The sequence below is a fragment of the Rhizomucor pusillus genome, assembly GCF_041956525.1.
Source record: "Rhizomucor pusillus strain CBS 183.67 unplaced genomic scaffold VTP01scaffold_6, whole genome shotgun sequence".
Classification (NCBI taxonomy): domain Eukaryota; kingdom Fungi; phylum Mucoromycota; class Mucoromycetes; order Mucorales; family Lichtheimiaceae; genus Rhizomucor; species Rhizomucor pusillus.
The window spans coordinates 1001576-1016473 of record NW_027192148.1 but is presented as its reverse complement, the minus strand read 5'-3'; the positions used below and the strand labels follow the sequence as shown (position 1 = coordinate 1016473).

Below are 14898 nucleotides of genomic sequence, written 5' to 3'. Positions count from 1 at the left end.
AAGATATACGGTGCAGTTAGGAACGAAAGAGATAAACTGCTCGTGGAGATAGATCTTGAGAAAGATTCGATCTGCTTTCGGAACTGCAACTTCCTGTCTTTGTTTATATCGGAATGAAAGAATTGCTAAAATCTTGGCACATTAGGTTGAAACTTGTTATTATTAAATGTTTTATCCTCCTGTTTGCGTATCGTATTTAAAAGTATGAATTTCTCCTGTTGCGAAGCGGGAATCTTCGAGACTGCCCCACACGGCCACAGCTGGGTGGTGGTCGTGGGGATCCATCAAAAAACCCGAACGGCTAACCAAAATGGAAAATCGTCGTCAACGAAAAATCCCGATTGGGCCAAGGATATGGTATTGCCAGCAAGCAGCAGAAGCGGCATTCGAGACACACACACACTAACTGTCTGACTGACAATCCTCCCCTTCCTTCTTCTTCTTCTTTCCACCCACCCCCCTTAGCAGCCCAACCTAAATGACAAACCAGGACCTATACCTCGGCCTTGACCTTTCTACACAGCAGCTCAAGTGCACGGTCATGGACAATGCACACTCCATTGTCCTGGAGGAGGCTGTCAACTTCGACCGGGACCTTCCCGAGTTCGGTACAAAGCACGGTGCTTTTCAGAATGGCGACCGAGTCACCTCCCCTACCCTCATGTGGGTCAAGGCGCTTGATATTTTGCTGGAACGTCTGAAGGCAACCGGAAGGATCCATGAAATCCGCGGTATCTCAGGCGCCGGTCAGGTACGACGGAACGCGCGAGTTTTTTGTTGATCCATCGAAAGTAGGAGTAAAACTTGACATTTATTGCAGCAACACGGCAGTGTATACTGGAGTGTCAAGGGAATTGACACCTTGGGCAAACTGGACGGATCAAAGTCACTGGAGGAACAGCTTAAAGACGCATTCGCTATTGATCAATCCCCCATTTGGCAAGACGCTAGCACTACGCGCGAATGCAGATCGCTCGAACAGCTCGTCGGTGGTCCACAAGCACTCGCAGACCTCACAGGCTCGAAAGCATACGAACGATTCACTGGAAACCAGATTGCAAAGGTAGATACAAGTGTGGATTGTAAGTCGCGCGTGCTGAAATGCTAATATCATCCACATTATAGATCTATCACGAACGCGAATCTGAATATCAAAACACGAAACATATCTCGCTGGTGAGCTCGTTCATAGCCACGTTGCTCCTAGGCAAGCTTGCTCCCGTGGACTCGCCCGAGGGATCCGGAACCAATCTGATGAATATTTGGACACATCGGTGGCAGCCGGAGCTGCTGGAACACTGCGGCGGTCGTGAACTGATCAATAAACTTTCGCTGGAGCCGGTGGAAGGTGGTGTACAGCTTGGCAATATAAACCCTTACTATGTACAGCGATACGGATTTTCACCAGGTAAGGAAAACGAACGCAATCTTTCATTAGTTGGCGCGCAAATGGATCTTCTAACGTGAGCATAGACTGCAAAGTCATGCCGTTCACTGGTGATAACTCTGCAACTCTGGTATCCATGAACCTGAAAGAAGGCGACTGTGTGATATCTTTGGGTACATCAGACACAGTGCTGGTATACCTGAAGCAAGGTGCAGCCAAAGCAACGACCGAGTCGCACCTGATGGCACACCCGACCGATCCCACCGGCTTTATGGGCATGCTTTGCTACAAGAACGGCTCGCTGACCAGAGAACATATCCGAAACGAATATGCATCGGGCGACTGGGCAAAATTCAACGAGTACCTAGACAAGGATCTCGACGGCAAGTTGGGATTCTACTATTACATGCAAGAGATTATCCCATTCGCAAAAGGTATCTACCGCTTCGATCACGGCCAGCCCGTTTCCGAATTTAGCGACCCGGCTTCGAACGTAAGAGCTATCGTCGAATCGCAGTTTCTGTCTATGCGCATCCGACTGCAGCGCATGACGACCGCTAAAATGTCACGTATCCTGGCAACAGGCGGCGCTGCTGCCAACACCAAGCTGCTCCAATTCCTTTCTGACGTCTTTGGCCTGCCTGTATACAAGCAAAAGGGTATGAACAGTGCAAGTCTGGGAGGCGCACTGCTCGCCAAGTACGGAGTGCTCGGCAATGGATCGTTTGAATCCATGATGAAGCAGCAAGCACAGAATGAACCGGAGCTCGTGTGTAGCCCTAACCTTGAAAAGACGCGGTACTATGACACATTGATTGAAGACTATGTTCGTTTAGAAAAGTCCGTCGTCGATCAACAACAACAACAACAATAATAATAAGTCATCTGTCATCTATGTACAAGATATATCTATAAAGATATATAGAAGGTAGTAAGAGGGTGAGGGGAATGCGAGGAGAGAGAGAGATAAAGATTGTTATGGCAGCAGTGGTGGTTGCTGTTGCTGTTGTTGTTGTTGTTGTTGTTGTTGTTGTTGTTGTTGTTCTGGTTGTTGCGGTTGTTCCTGTTGCTCAGATGATTGCTGTTGCTCAGAATTTTCTTTGGGCGGGTTGCGTAGATACATCCAGTGATAATACTGCATTCTGTGAAGTTCCTGGGTATTCTCTGAGGTACGAATATGCTCTCTGAATTGCTCATGCTGCAAAAGGTCCAAGAAATGCAATGCATGGGGGTACCTAGAGCAAGGATAGCGTTGAGTTGCTGAACCATTTGGAGCTGTCTAACCAACTTACACTACAAATTTGGCATATTCAGGCTTTTTCCAGTATTGCAGATAATCCAAGTAGCGGATAAACGACTCGTCCTGGAAATATTGCTGCTGGGCTAGATCTGGAAGGGTGTCAGTGAGTATATGCGTATCACGGGGGAGTGAAGCTGCTGAAGGGCCTTACGGTTGAGATACCAGGGATTCGCCAGACATTGCACAAACTCGAGCTCAATCTGGAACCGCCGTTGTTCTTCAGACTCGCCTTCGCTCATGATTCAACCCACGCGAGCCCACCAAATCAAACGGGGAATGGAGTTGCGTGCGTGCCGCCGCTGGTTGTTCGTCGGACTTATGTTCCCAACAAGCGTGGCGACCACGTAGGTATCGTCGTAGGCAGCAGGCAGTTTTCCCCCTCCGCAAAGCTTCCAACATGGTGAATCTGTCGCTGTACTCCATCAAGGCAGTGTTGCTGCTAGATGCCGAAGGAAACCGCGTGCTGGCAAAATACTATGGTTCAGACTACTCGAATCTCAAAGAACAAAAGCAATTTGAAAAAGGTTTATTTGACAAGACAAAGCGCGCCCAAGGTAAGGTACATTACCCGGAATGGTCACTCAATGTCCAGCTCATCACTTTATATTGCAGGCGAAGTTATCTTGTACGACAACCAAGTAGTTTTATATCGCTCCAACATTGATGTGTTCTTTTACGTCGTTGGCTCGATGGAGGAAAACGAACTTATATTACTGAGTATGCTCAATGCATTCTACGACGCAGTATCCACCTTGTTGAGGTATTAGCAAAGTTGCAACTTATAGCAAAGAGTAAGGTTTGCTCATCATCATCGTCGTCGTCGGTGTGACTAGATATCAAGTTGAAAAGCGATCGATCATGGATAATTTGGATCTCGTAGTATTGTGTTTGGACGAAACTGTCGATGGAGGGTATGGGCGTCACTAGAAATGGGTTACTTTTGGATCTTTTACGTTGCTAATCCGGCTGCCGTGTTTCGTTAGTGTCATCCTTGAAACAGATGCAAATGCTATCGTGAACCGAGTATCGAAACCGCGTCTTGATGTGGTTGATATCCCATTCAGCGAACAGACTTTGATGCAGGCATACCAGAATGCACGCGAACGTTTTGCCAGCCAGTTACTGCGATAAACGTTACCTCTATTCTTTTTCTTTTTCACCCCTCTTCTACATGCTCCAGGATCAAAGTCCATTTTTTTCCTTCCCTCGTATATCTTGCTCACTATAAACCAACGTATAAAAATAAAAAGAACCGTTACCATACCGGCATGTGCAGGTCGTTGCCCGATCTCTGAGTATGTGTCTGGCGTGGGTGGGATGAGATCCAGGACGGTGGTGCTAGACAAGGATCAGTCAATCAACCACGTTGCTGTAAATGGGGAAAAAAGTCTTCGTTCGTTGCTGTCACAGTTGATCATCTGTCGCGTGGAAATCGCGCATGGTGCTTTTGTTGTTGTTGGGGATTTAACGCCATGCATTCTTCAGTTTAGCACAGGGAAGCGGACGATGACGCCTGCTGTGCGTCTATTTTAAAGTTGACATCTTGTCCGACGTTGGCTAAACGCACAAAGGCAACGACAGCCGGCTGATGTATGAATAAACGTGGAAAAAAGAGGCGCCAAATTTTTTTTACTTTTCAGGCATAGTTCCATTGATTTGGCCCATCATTGTGTTTCATATCCTAATTCGCTCACTCAATCACTCGCTCACTCGATTGCGGTTGAAACAAAAAGGACTGTCTTGGTTTTATTTTAAATCATGTTGATTTTTGCGTAATTATAAGCTATGTAGCTAAGGGCATGTTATACTTTTCTTTTGTTCGTTTGATCTTTGCTTCAATATGTAAATAGCTAACATTAAGGTTTTGTGTTTTCCAACGCGTGCTCGTAAAAGGCAATTGCAGCGAAAAAAAAAGAAGGAACAACTAGGGGGTTACGGTTATAATATATATACACAAGGGGATGATATGTTGCAACGAGTGGTGGTGTGTGATATCAAGTTGATGGGTTGGTTGCATAGCAGCAGTGATAGTAGTAGTAGTACTAATAGTAGTAGTAGCATGGCTACCTGGTTGCAATAATAGGAAACAAAAAGAAGCAGCAGCAAAAGTCTTGTAGGTATACATGTGTTGACGGCGACACACAGAGGAAGAGAAGGGGTGTGTGAGTGTGAGTGCGTGTATGAGAGAGAGAGACCGACAGAGGCGAGTATGTCGAGATAGAAGACGAGATTCGACAAGATGAATGATTGTCGCAAAATAAAAAGAAAAAAGCAAAGACTTGTTGACGCAAGTACAGAGCTTCCGGTGTCGTTGTTGGTTTATCGCGGACGCTTGACGGGAGCAGGGTAGGGTCTTGGGAGAGCAGGCTTGGATGGTCGATCTGGAGGCATCTTGTGTGTGTAAGTGTTGTGGGGAAAGTTCTGTGCAAAACAAGGTGGGCCATTTTTATATGTGTACGGATCGGAACGAAGTGGTCGGACGGAAGGTGGTTCCGAGAGTCCAGTGCAGGGTTTTGTTTGACAGCGCCGTCAGGGCAACAGGAAGCACACGGTCAAGTACCTAACTGGGACTCCGCTGCCGATGCATTCAAGTGGAAAACGCCAACGCCCTCGACATATATTTTATCGCCGCTGCCGCTGCCGATCCGTCCGTCTTATCAGCTATTCCTGCATGCAAACTAAATAACTGTCAACCGTCACGAAACGCGGAAATGTCACACATTTTCAGTAAAGATCGATCTTTGAAACAAAAAAGCAATAATAATGAAACAACAACAACACTGCGATTGCGTTGGTTTTGTTTTTCCCTTTGGCACTGCTTTAGCAGCTTTGCTATTATCCCCAACCTCACCACCAAAAAAGGAACAACGCATAGCAGCAGCAGCAGCCTACTAATCAATACATGATAGAAGTGACCGATGAGCGAGCGCGGGCTGCCTGGTTAGGTTTTACAAGGTTTGGGTTTTGGCGCTCTGGCGCCCTCTTCCTTTCTCCTCCTCTTCTTCCATTTATCACCGACGACTAGAAGTAAGGTTTGGGGGTTGCTGAGGCGCACGCAAATCAAATATTCGCGCCATGCAATGCACACATTTTCCAGGGTGCATTCGTTTTCCCCCGTCCACTCGGTGAGATCCTACACATGTACGCTGGCATTGATAACGGTGGGTTTAATGATGATATCACGTTTTCATATACAAATCAAATGCTGACAATCAAATAATAGTGTGTGCCGTAGTATCCCATGGCAATATAACGGTAAAATATGACAGCCGGGCTTGGCATATGTTATGTGTGCGTGTGTGTGTAGTAGATACATTAGAAAATTGAACTCGTTTCCAGTCTCCTTTTTCTTTCTCGAGTGTACGTGCCTGAAAATAGCAATGTGATGTGCTAGGACAAAATGGGATAGAATGAATTAGATGACCATATTTTCCCCGCTTGTTGCTCACTACTACTCTCTCATCACTTGTCGTCGCAACGTTTTCCGGGTGCTCCGATTCCGGTATTATTCTGTTCCACAGAACACAACACGAATCATCATACAAAAGCGCGCGCGCACGCTAGTTGCTAATAATAACAGCAGTAACGCAAGGGTCTATCTAGCTTCATTCTGCCCATAGCAGCAGCAGCAAAAAGACGATGACGTTCGCTCGTAGCAGAAGTAGTTGTTTGCGGGGGAGGCGAAGGGGGTGGGTTTCGCGAAAAAAGAAGAAATGGGCGCGGGTGTGACACTGCCTGTCAAAAGTTGCAATGTTACAAGTCAGGAGTGAATATGTGTGTGTGTGTGTGTGTGTGTGTGTGAGCAAGACTATTTTGGGGTGGGGGGAGAGAGAGAGAGGCGATCTTCTTGGCCGATCTCGTTCCGTCCGTTTTCACTGCATAATCCACATGAATTTTCTTTCGACTTTCCAAAGAAGAAACCTCGTGTGTGGTAAATGAAAACCACATGGAAAGTACGGAGGCGAGAGGGGGGCCGGACAGCACTGTGGATTCACTCCTCCTCCTCCTCCTCCTCCTCTTCCTCCGTTCCTTACTTTGGCACTCCACGTGGGCCAGCCCGTAACCGCGCGCGCGCGCTCTTTATATTTTTGGGAAGCGGCAATGATGGAACCAATGACAGACACCAAGGGAATGCTCCCTGTTCCTCGGGACGTTTAGTGTGAATGTATGTATATATCTAGATATCCATCATTGTTTCAGCTAGGCCCACCTTGCAGTTGTAGGCATAGAGATAAATTGATATGGAGCACCAGATACTTTTGAATGTAGTGTTGGCCGGGAGTGGGGAGGTATCCATAATCTTGATAAAAATATTGTAAAGTTAAATGGTGCTTCGTCATCCTTGCAAAGGCGTAATGTGCCATCAGTTTGCAAAATATCCAGAACTTGCTCCAAGTGGGTGGATCCGATATTACATTGTGACACAGATGCTCTAAAAATGAACATGTTCAGCACTGTCCATGGTTGTATTGTCTATCTCGGCGACTCCGTCGCGGATGGCCTCGCGGAGATGTGCCCGTTGCTATAAAAAGATGGCCACACGGAGTACGCCCGTCTTGCTTCTCGTCGTTTGTCGCTTGTCATCGTCTTTTTTTTTTCTGGACATGTGTGTATGTGCCTGCATGCGGAAATTCAAGTGCCTCGCTACCCGGGTTTTCGGATTACACACAAATCGTAAAGGCACCAACAGCAGCAGTAGCACCAGCACCAGCAACAGATGTTCAATACCACCACCTGCACCGACGCCACGAACACTAACGCCACACCCGCCGCCATCCTCGTCATCCTATACACGATCTATCAGCCCTGACAGTAGCAACCTGAGCGTCCTTGCCGCCGTCTGCGGATGCGGTCGATCTCTCGAGCCTGGATGGGACTGCCTTGCATGCCGGTCTGCTTGTCCTAACTGTGGAAGAGCTCTTGCTGTCAACGAAGAATGCGGGCGCTGCGCTGCGAAGCAATCAAGTCTCAAGCACCAAGAACGCTTGGAAACTCAATATTGATACCTTGCCTATACCAGTCGATACCTTTTCAACTATCCTATATCAAGCCCGCCGCTACTAATTTACATGTCGACGCTTATTGCACCTGTCCAGACATTTACTTAAGCACAACACACACACACACACATCGCTACTAATAATCCAATTCCGTTTTTAGTACTACTAATGATCTTAATGCCATGTATATGTTTCTTTTTTTAAAACAATCTACAACTACATACTACTAAGCAGCCAAAAGCTTTGAAATAAAATCATGTTACAGTTTTCTTTAGCTACAAATCCTTCTTTTTTATTTGCTTCAAAATTCTGTGGTTAAGGCGTGAAAAAAAGGAAAAAGACGAAGTATAGACAAATGTAAAACTCATATCTTACAGAAAAGAGAGGGAAAAAAAGGAAAGTCAAGCGATCGGAAGGTGGTAGGAAGGAAGGAAGGATTGTGCAAACTTAGTCGACTTCCTCGACAGTTGGACCAGAGTCGGCACCGCCGCCAGGAGCAGCACCACCACCAGCAGCGCCAGGGAAACCACCGGGAGCAGCACCTCCTCCAGCAGCGCCAGCATACAACTTTTGCATGATTGGGTTGGCGACTTCTTCGAGTTCCTTCTGTCGGCCTTCGTATTCTTCTTTGCTAGCTTCCTGGCTATTGTCGAGCCACTCGATAGCCTCCTTGATAGCCTTGTCCAGTTTCTCCTTGTCGGCAGGGTCAAGCTTGCTGGCCACATTCTCTTCTTGAAGCGTGTTGCGCAAGTTGTACGCATAGGATTCGAGTCCATTCTTGGCTTGGATGCGGGCAGCGGCAGCCTCGTCTTCGGCCTTGAACTTTTCTGCATCGGCAACCATGCGTTCGATCTCTTCCTTGGACAGACGGCCCTTGTCGTTGGTGATGGTGATCTTGTTGGACTTGCCGGTGGTCTTGTCAAGCGCGGAGACATTCAAGATACCGTTTGCATCGACATCAAAGGTGACTTCGATCTGGGGAACACCGCGAGGAGCAGGTGGAATGCCACTCAACTCAAACTTGCCAAGCAAGTTGTTGTCCTTGGTGCGGGCACGTTCACCTTCATAGACTTGGATCAAGACACCAGGCTGGTTGTCGGCGTAGGTAGAGAAGATCTCAGACTTCTTGGTAGGCACAGTGGTACCACGCTTGATGAGTGGAGTAAACACGCCACCAGCAGTTTCGATACCAAGAGAAAGAGGAGCGACGTCGAGAAGCAAGAGCGAGTCGGTCTTCTCAGAAGTGTCGCCAGTAAGGATGGCAGCCTGGACAGCAGCGCCGTACGCAACAGCTTCGTCGGGGTTGATGGACTTGCAAGGTTCCTTGCCGTTGAAGAAGTCGGACACCATCTTTTGAATCTTGGGGATACGAGTGGAGCCACCCACTAGCACAATTTCGTGCACAGAACCTTTGTCAATCTTGGAATCGCGGAGGACGCGTTCGACGGGTTCCATGGTCTGACGGAACAAGTCTTGGTTCAATTCTTCAAAGCGGGCACGAGTGATGGATGTGTAAAAGTCGATACCCTCAAAGAGTGAATCGATTTCAATGGAGGTCTGTGCAGACGACGACAGGGTGCGCTTGGCACGCTCGCATGCTGTGCGGAGACGACGGACAGCACGGGCGTTGCCAGAGATATCCTTCTTGAACTTGCGCTTGAATTCTTGAATAAAGTGGTTGACCAATCGGTTGTCAAAGTCTTCACCGCCCAAGTGGGTGTCACCAGCAGTCGCCTTGACTTCAAAGATACCTTCTTCGATGGTCAGCAGTGACACATCAAAGGTACCACCACCCAAGTCGAAGATGAGGACATTGTGTTCACCCTTGCCCTGCTTGTCAAGACCGTAGGCAATGGCAGCCGCAGTGGGTTCGTTGATGATACGGAGGACGTTCAAGCCAGCAATGGTACCGGCATCCTTGGTCGCCTGACGCTGTGAGTCGTTGAAGTAGGCGGGCACGGTGATGACCGCGCTGTCGACCTTGCTGCCCAAGTAGCCTTCAGCGGTTTCCTTCATCTTGGTGAGGACCATGGATGAGATTTCTTCGGGAGTGAATTGCTTAGTCTCGCCCTTGTATTCGACTTGAATGATAGGCTTTCCGGCTTTGTCAATGACCTTGAATGGCCAGTGCTTCATGTCTGCTTGTACTTCGGGGTCGGCGAAACGACGGCCAATCAGACGTTTGGCATCGAAGACAGTGTTTTGTGGATTCATCTATACAAAAGTTTTTAAGTCAGTACGCAATCTGCATCAAAGATTAATATGCCATTAAATTACTTACAGCTACTTGGTTCTTGGCAGCATCGCCAATGAGACGTTCAGTGTCGGTGAAGGCGACGTAAGATGGAGTTGTTCGATTGCCTTGGTCGTTGGCGATGATTTCAACTCTGTCGTTCTGCCAGACGGCAACGCAGGAGTATGTTGTGCCCAAGTCGATACCAACAGCTTTTGTCATCTTTTGTGTATATATGCGATGGATTAAATCAGGAAAAGACAAGTGAAGAAAAAAGGCGAGAGACGGGAAGTCAGAAGCCCTGTATTTATAGCTGCATAAAAAAGAAAAAGGTGGAATTTGTGAGAAACGGAATGAAACAAGCCCAATCCAAATATGGAATGGGGAATGGGCACTTGCTCGCATGTTCGTGCACTTTCTTGTTCTTCCTTCCCTTCTCTCTTTGATTACGAATCATCCCATTTATTCATCCGATTGCCAAAATTTGGTAGCTTTCAGGCGCTCTACAGATGATAACGGAGCATTGATGGCTGACGAAATGGATGCGATGCCTGGTTCCTTGAGCAGCGACATGCTCGCCACAGCCATGTACGAATGCATCACGTCTGTTTACACAAAGAACGCGCTTATTATTTTTCCCCCTTTCTCCACCTGCTCTCTTTCTTCACTTGCCTGGAAGACTGCCTGGAGTCTTTCCGAATCCGCCAATCTTGGTTTGACAGGCGATTAAAAATTCGCGGCATTGTCGGTGCTCGACCATGTCGAAAGCTCCGAGCATCTTTTTGTTACCATTGCATTACATCAGTGAAATTATTACCGTTTTTTATCTTTTAGGAACAGATTGCTTACATCAAGAGCAGCTCCGATCCAGAAGCAATAGCATGCATCGGCGTCCTTGTTGACCCGTCCCGCGAATCCAGTTGTCTGCTGGTTCAAGCACCAGAATATCAGCTTGTCTCTATCGATGAAACCCTCGCTTTGTTTGTTGAGCAACGTGAGTGCACCCACGCCGCAAAACGTCGATCCGCCTTCATCTTCCAAATGAGTCGTCGGAAGTTCATGTTGTCAATACTATTGCTACTACGTTACCGTGCGCTTCGCTTTCTGGAACCTGTCCAAATGTGCCTTCATATGACTAGCAGCTGCAAGTTAGCTTCAAGTATAAAAATTTGGGACAATGAGGCAAACGGGTTTACCTGTAAACTGCGAGCATATTGCACCGATTTCTCAACGTCCAAGCCTGACCAATCGTTCAAAATGTAAGATACCGCGCATGCACAGTACAAAAACCGAGCATCCTTTTCTAAACTGTCCTTGCTAGGTGTAACACTACGTAATTTTTCTTTAGATAGGCTGACGTTAACGCGTGCATGCGCGTGCCAACCTTCCATCCTCTTGCTGCATAAGTTTAATGGTACGAACGATGCCGTTCTTGTTGACGCGAGAAAGGTCGTCGCCTAAAATGAGTAAAGAAAGCAGTGCCGTGTAGGTATTTGTGATATGTGCTGTATCGTAGGGTATATGCTCGGATACTGTCTATACAGAGATAATTAAGCGTCGTCCTCGCTCGCTCGCTGCTGGCTTTTCTCTCTGACTAACCGCTGCAGGATCGAATTTTCTTCCAGAATACGGTGACCCCCGGAATCCACAGTGCCCTTCATTCAGATCTGGAGAATATACCCGCCCCCTTTTTTAATGCTTTCCTTTTACAGAGCGAGAGAGAGAGAAAGAGAGAAAATACCTGGATCAGAGCCTGTTCCCCAAATCTGCTGAGCGTATATCCATTCGATCCAGTCTTTCCTATCTTGCTCTGACACTGCAGTTTCCAGCGCGCCGAGCAGTTCAAGAGCTGCCAGACAAAAGAAGCCCAGCGTCATTCTACGTACTTGCGCAGTGAGCTTTTCAACTCTGCATATGTCACGCTTTTCAAGAGTTCTGACCTATTAGTCTCTGTCTCCGTGTATGCATTGGGAAGCATTCTCAAGTTTGAGACAAAGTACTTGACATGCTTGTCGCGTTCGAAATCGGGTGCTGTGCTGGAGGAGGACATTGCAAGAACTTGGCCCTGAGCCTGCCTGCCTGCCTACCTGCCTACCTGGCAACCATTTTTGAGTCGGCTATCCAAATTCGCCCTTTTCTAATTCTGTGCGGGTGCACAGTTGAAGCTCTCTGCTGCTGCTGTTGCAACATTATTCCTCGGTTTTTCCCGCCGACATGACCTCTCATTTGTCCCTGCGGTCCTCGCTAGCCGTGCTAACTCTAGTGCTGCTCAGTCTCGCCAATGTTGCCAACGCATTGTACTTTTATTTGGAGGGATCAGAAAAGAAATGCTTTGTAGAGGAGCTGCCAACACAGACGATGGTTACTGGTGGGTGGTAGCAGGCACAGCGCTCGATAGTGATGCTAAGCAAGCGATGCCGTCTTTCTTCTCAGGTATTTACAAGGCAGAGCAGTTCTCTGCTACTCAGAACCAATGGATTGTCAACCCGGAAGTTCGCATCAAGATCACTGTCGAGGTATACGACGTTGGCCGCATCTAAGCACGCGTTTTTCTGCTGACCGTGCAATGTACAGGAACAACCACAAGGTCATCTGCTTACCGACAGAGAGGGTGAAGCCTCTGGACGATTCACTTTTACTTCGCAGGACTCTGGAGACCATTTAATTTGCCTGTCTACTATCAGCAACTCGTGGTTCGATTCCACAAAGACTGTAAGTGGTATATCTTGTCTTGAAGCAAGTTCAACCGCTCACGTGCAGTACCAGAGAATGACATTTGACATGGATTTTGATGATCCGGCTGCTGATCACCACGATCACACTGAGACCTTGACAGGTTAGCATGGTTTTATCACGATCATTTTATTGAACATCTATATATTTATCCACTTTTAAACCAGATCTCGCTATGCGTATCCACGAACTGAACCAGCGTGTTCAAGATATCCGTCGAGAACAGACATTCCAAAAGGTTAGTTTGCATCTTTCCAACATCATCAATGAGTGAATTTCTCATTTATTCATTCGTTCGCTATCAAGGAACGTGAGGCCGAATTCCGAGATCAATCTGAATTGACAAACTCCAGAGTCGTGTGGTGGACGCTGCTGCAGATCATAGTCCTTGGTGGTATCTGCCTGTGGCAAATGCAGCACTACAAGAACTTCTTTGTAGCAAAGAAACTAGTATAAACTTTGTGTGCTTCAAAAAGGCTACTTCTGCTCTTTTCTTTTCTTTTCTTTTCTTTCTTTCTTTCTTGTTTGATTTATTTCGTCAAGAGAGAGAGTGTGTGGTGTTCCTGATATGCCAATACGATTTTGCAACGAAATTGCGCGTGGCTGCCAAAGAACGCAAAGAACAGATGTGCGGAGTTTTTTAGTCACACTTGAAGAAGTGGTGCACAAAGAGGTTTGGAGGTGCGCCTTTTGCCTGCCACAACAAGCTACTCTCCAGTCATGGCGTCAACAGGCCTTCCATGCACGAGCGTAGCCAGGTGCTACGCTGACGTGAACTCGAAAATGCCGCCTTCATACTGGGATTACGACAACCTTCAGGTCCAATGGGGGTAACGATCACTTTTTGCTGCTTTGCAAAGCCCCAACTATTCACTGGTTCCGTTTTAGATTACAAGAGAACTATGAGATCATTCGCAAAGTCGGTCGAGGAAAATACTCTGAAGTGTTTGAGGGCATCAACATTACAAATGGCGAAAAATGCATCATCAAGGTCCTCAAGCCAGTAAAGAAGAAGAAAATTAAACGCGAGATAAAGATTCTTCAGAACCTTGCTGGCGGACCCAATGTAGTGGCATTGCTGGATGTTGTTAGGGATCCTCAGGTATATGATGAATGGAAAAGTCGTCCAAGTCGTTACTGTGGATAATGAAATTATATTTCTTCTCCTAGTCGAAAACGCCAGCTCTCATCTCGGAATATGTCAACAACACAGACTTTAAGATCCTTTATCCTCGTTTTACAGACTATGATATCCGATATTACATGTTTGAATTGTTAAAGGTATAGGTGGTGCTCAGATATGACCGTGTTTCCTGATCTTAACACCTGCTGCTATTGCTGCTAGGCACTTGATTTTTGTCACTCTCGAGGCATCATGCACCGCGATGTAAAACCTCACAATGTCATGATTGATCACGAGAAACGCCAAGTAAGCGTTGAAGCACACGCAAAAGTTATTGAGTGGCACTAATAGTCGAAAAAATGATATACAGCTGCGATTGATTGATTGGGGTCTTGCAGAATTCTATCATCCAGGAACAGAGTATAACGTCCGAGTCGCCTCTCGGTACTTCAAAGGCCCAGAGTTGCTTGTGGATTTCCAGGATTACGACTACAGTCTTGATATGTGGAGCTACGGCTGCATGTTTGCTAGCATGGTTAGTGCAGCAGCAAAGTCCAGAGGAAGAGGAAGAGAAGGCGCTAAACATATAATCTGCAGATATTCCGCAAAGAACCATTCTTCCACGGCCATGATAACTACGACCAGCTTGTCAAGATCGCGCGTGTCCTTGGTACAGATGAACTGTTTGCTTACCTCGACAAGTACGACATAGAACTCGACCAACATTATCACGACATTCTTGGAAGGTTCGTCGTTACAGAGTAGGTATTTTAATAGAGAGACTAACACTTTATTATATATCGTAGATATCCACGTAAACCCTGGACCAAGTTCATTACCAACGAAAACCACCGATTTGTATCTGACGAAGCAATTGATTTCTTGGATCATCTATTACGCTACGACCACCAGGAGCGTTTGACCGCACAGGAAGCGATGGATCACCGATACTTTGGTACGTCATTTTTAGCGGAACTACCTCATTGAGTATTAAATATCTCTAACCGGATTGAATGATTTAGACATAGTGAAGGAGAAGGAAGGACACGCAAAGTAAAAGAAGAAAAAGAAAAATGAGGCCTTTACTTGTATAAGCATATGTATTGGAGCATCAAACACGTA

At 46.8% G+C, this 14898-nt stretch overlaps 9 protein-coding genes across 9 annotated transcripts; 5 read left to right on the top strand and 4 right to left on the bottom strand.

The window, feature by feature from the left end:
• Positions 1-478: 478 nt before the first annotated feature.
• Positions 479-2261, top strand: VTP01DRAFT_9328 (uncharacterized protein; the record flags this gene model as incomplete). The annotated part of the gene is made up of 4 exons (XM_069388548.1): positions 479-751; positions 821-1063; positions 1126-1408; positions 1474-2261. 4 exons carry the CDS (start codon positions 479-481, stop codon positions 2259-2261), a joined length of 1587 nt encoding a protein of 528 aa, XP_069240834.1.
• A 102-nt stretch (positions 2262-2363) lies between these two features.
• VTP01DRAFT_9327 (uncharacterized protein) lies at positions 2364-2926 on the bottom strand (the record flags this gene model as incomplete). Its single annotated transcript, XM_069388547.1, has 3 exons — positions 2364-2622; positions 2680-2770; positions 2839-2926. 3 exons carry the CDS (start codon positions 2924-2926, stop codon positions 2364-2366), a joined length of 438 nt encoding a protein of 145 aa, XP_069240833.1.
• A 158-nt stretch (positions 2927-3084) lies between these two features.
• On the top strand, positions 3085-3818 carry VTP01DRAFT_9326 (uncharacterized protein; the record flags this gene model as incomplete). Its single annotated transcript, XM_069388546.1, has 4 exons — positions 3085-3241; positions 3300-3447; positions 3521-3598; positions 3671-3818. The coding sequence occupies 4 exons, from the start codon at positions 3085-3087 to the stop codon at positions 3816-3818; spliced, it is 531 nt and encodes a 176-aa protein (XP_069240832.1).
• A 3069-nt stretch (positions 3819-6887) lies between these two features.
• On the bottom strand, positions 6888-7133 carry VTP01DRAFT_9325 (uncharacterized protein; the record flags this gene model as incomplete). The annotated part of the gene is made up of 1 exon (XM_069388545.1): positions 6888-7133. One exon carries the CDS (start codon positions 7131-7133, stop codon positions 6888-6890), a length of 246 nt encoding a protein of 81 aa, XP_069240831.1.
• A 176-nt stretch (positions 7134-7309) lies between these two features.
• VTP01DRAFT_9324 (uncharacterized protein) lies at positions 7310-7690 on the top strand (the record flags this gene model as incomplete). Its single annotated transcript, XM_069388544.1, has 1 exon — positions 7310-7690. The coding sequence occupies one exon, from the start codon at positions 7310-7312 to the stop codon at positions 7688-7690; it is 381 nt and encodes a 126-aa protein (XP_069240830.1).
• A 444-nt stretch (positions 7691-8134) lies between these two features.
• Positions 8135-10142, bottom strand: VTP01DRAFT_9323 (uncharacterized protein; the record flags this gene model as incomplete). The annotated part of the gene is made up of 2 exons (XM_069388543.1): positions 8135-9901; positions 9969-10142. 2 exons carry the CDS (start codon positions 10140-10142, stop codon positions 8135-8137), a joined length of 1941 nt encoding a protein of 646 aa, XP_069240829.1.
• A 240-nt stretch (positions 10143-10382) lies between these two features.
• On the bottom strand, positions 10383-11970 carry VTP01DRAFT_9322 (uncharacterized protein; the record flags this gene model as incomplete). The annotated part of the gene is made up of 9 exons (XM_069388542.1): positions 10383-10525; positions 10593-10698; positions 10770-10948; positions 11010-11055; positions 11117-11249; positions 11305-11456; positions 11520-11587; positions 11662-11798; positions 11861-11970. The coding sequence occupies 9 exons, from the start codon at positions 11968-11970 to the stop codon at positions 10383-10385; spliced, it is 1074 nt and encodes a 357-aa protein (XP_069240828.1).
• Positions 11971-12134: 164 nt separating this feature from the next.
• Positions 12135-13109, top strand: VTP01DRAFT_9321 (uncharacterized protein; the record flags this gene model as incomplete). The annotated part of the gene is made up of 6 exons (XM_069388541.1): positions 12135-12288; positions 12354-12436; positions 12495-12632; positions 12687-12756; positions 12821-12891; positions 12960-13109. 6 exons carry the CDS (start codon positions 12135-12137, stop codon positions 13107-13109), a joined length of 666 nt encoding a protein of 221 aa, XP_069240827.1.
• Positions 13110-13373: 264 nt separating this feature from the next.
• VTP01DRAFT_9320 (uncharacterized protein) lies at positions 13374-14833 on the top strand (the record flags this gene model as incomplete). Its single annotated transcript, XM_069388540.1, has 8 exons — positions 13374-13483; positions 13542-13755; positions 13824-13934; positions 13999-14082; positions 14147-14311; positions 14374-14522; positions 14583-14731; positions 14799-14833. The coding sequence occupies 8 exons, from the start codon at positions 13374-13376 to the stop codon at positions 14831-14833; spliced, it is 1017 nt and encodes a 338-aa protein (XP_069240826.1).
• Positions 14834-14898: the final 65 nt, after the last annotated feature.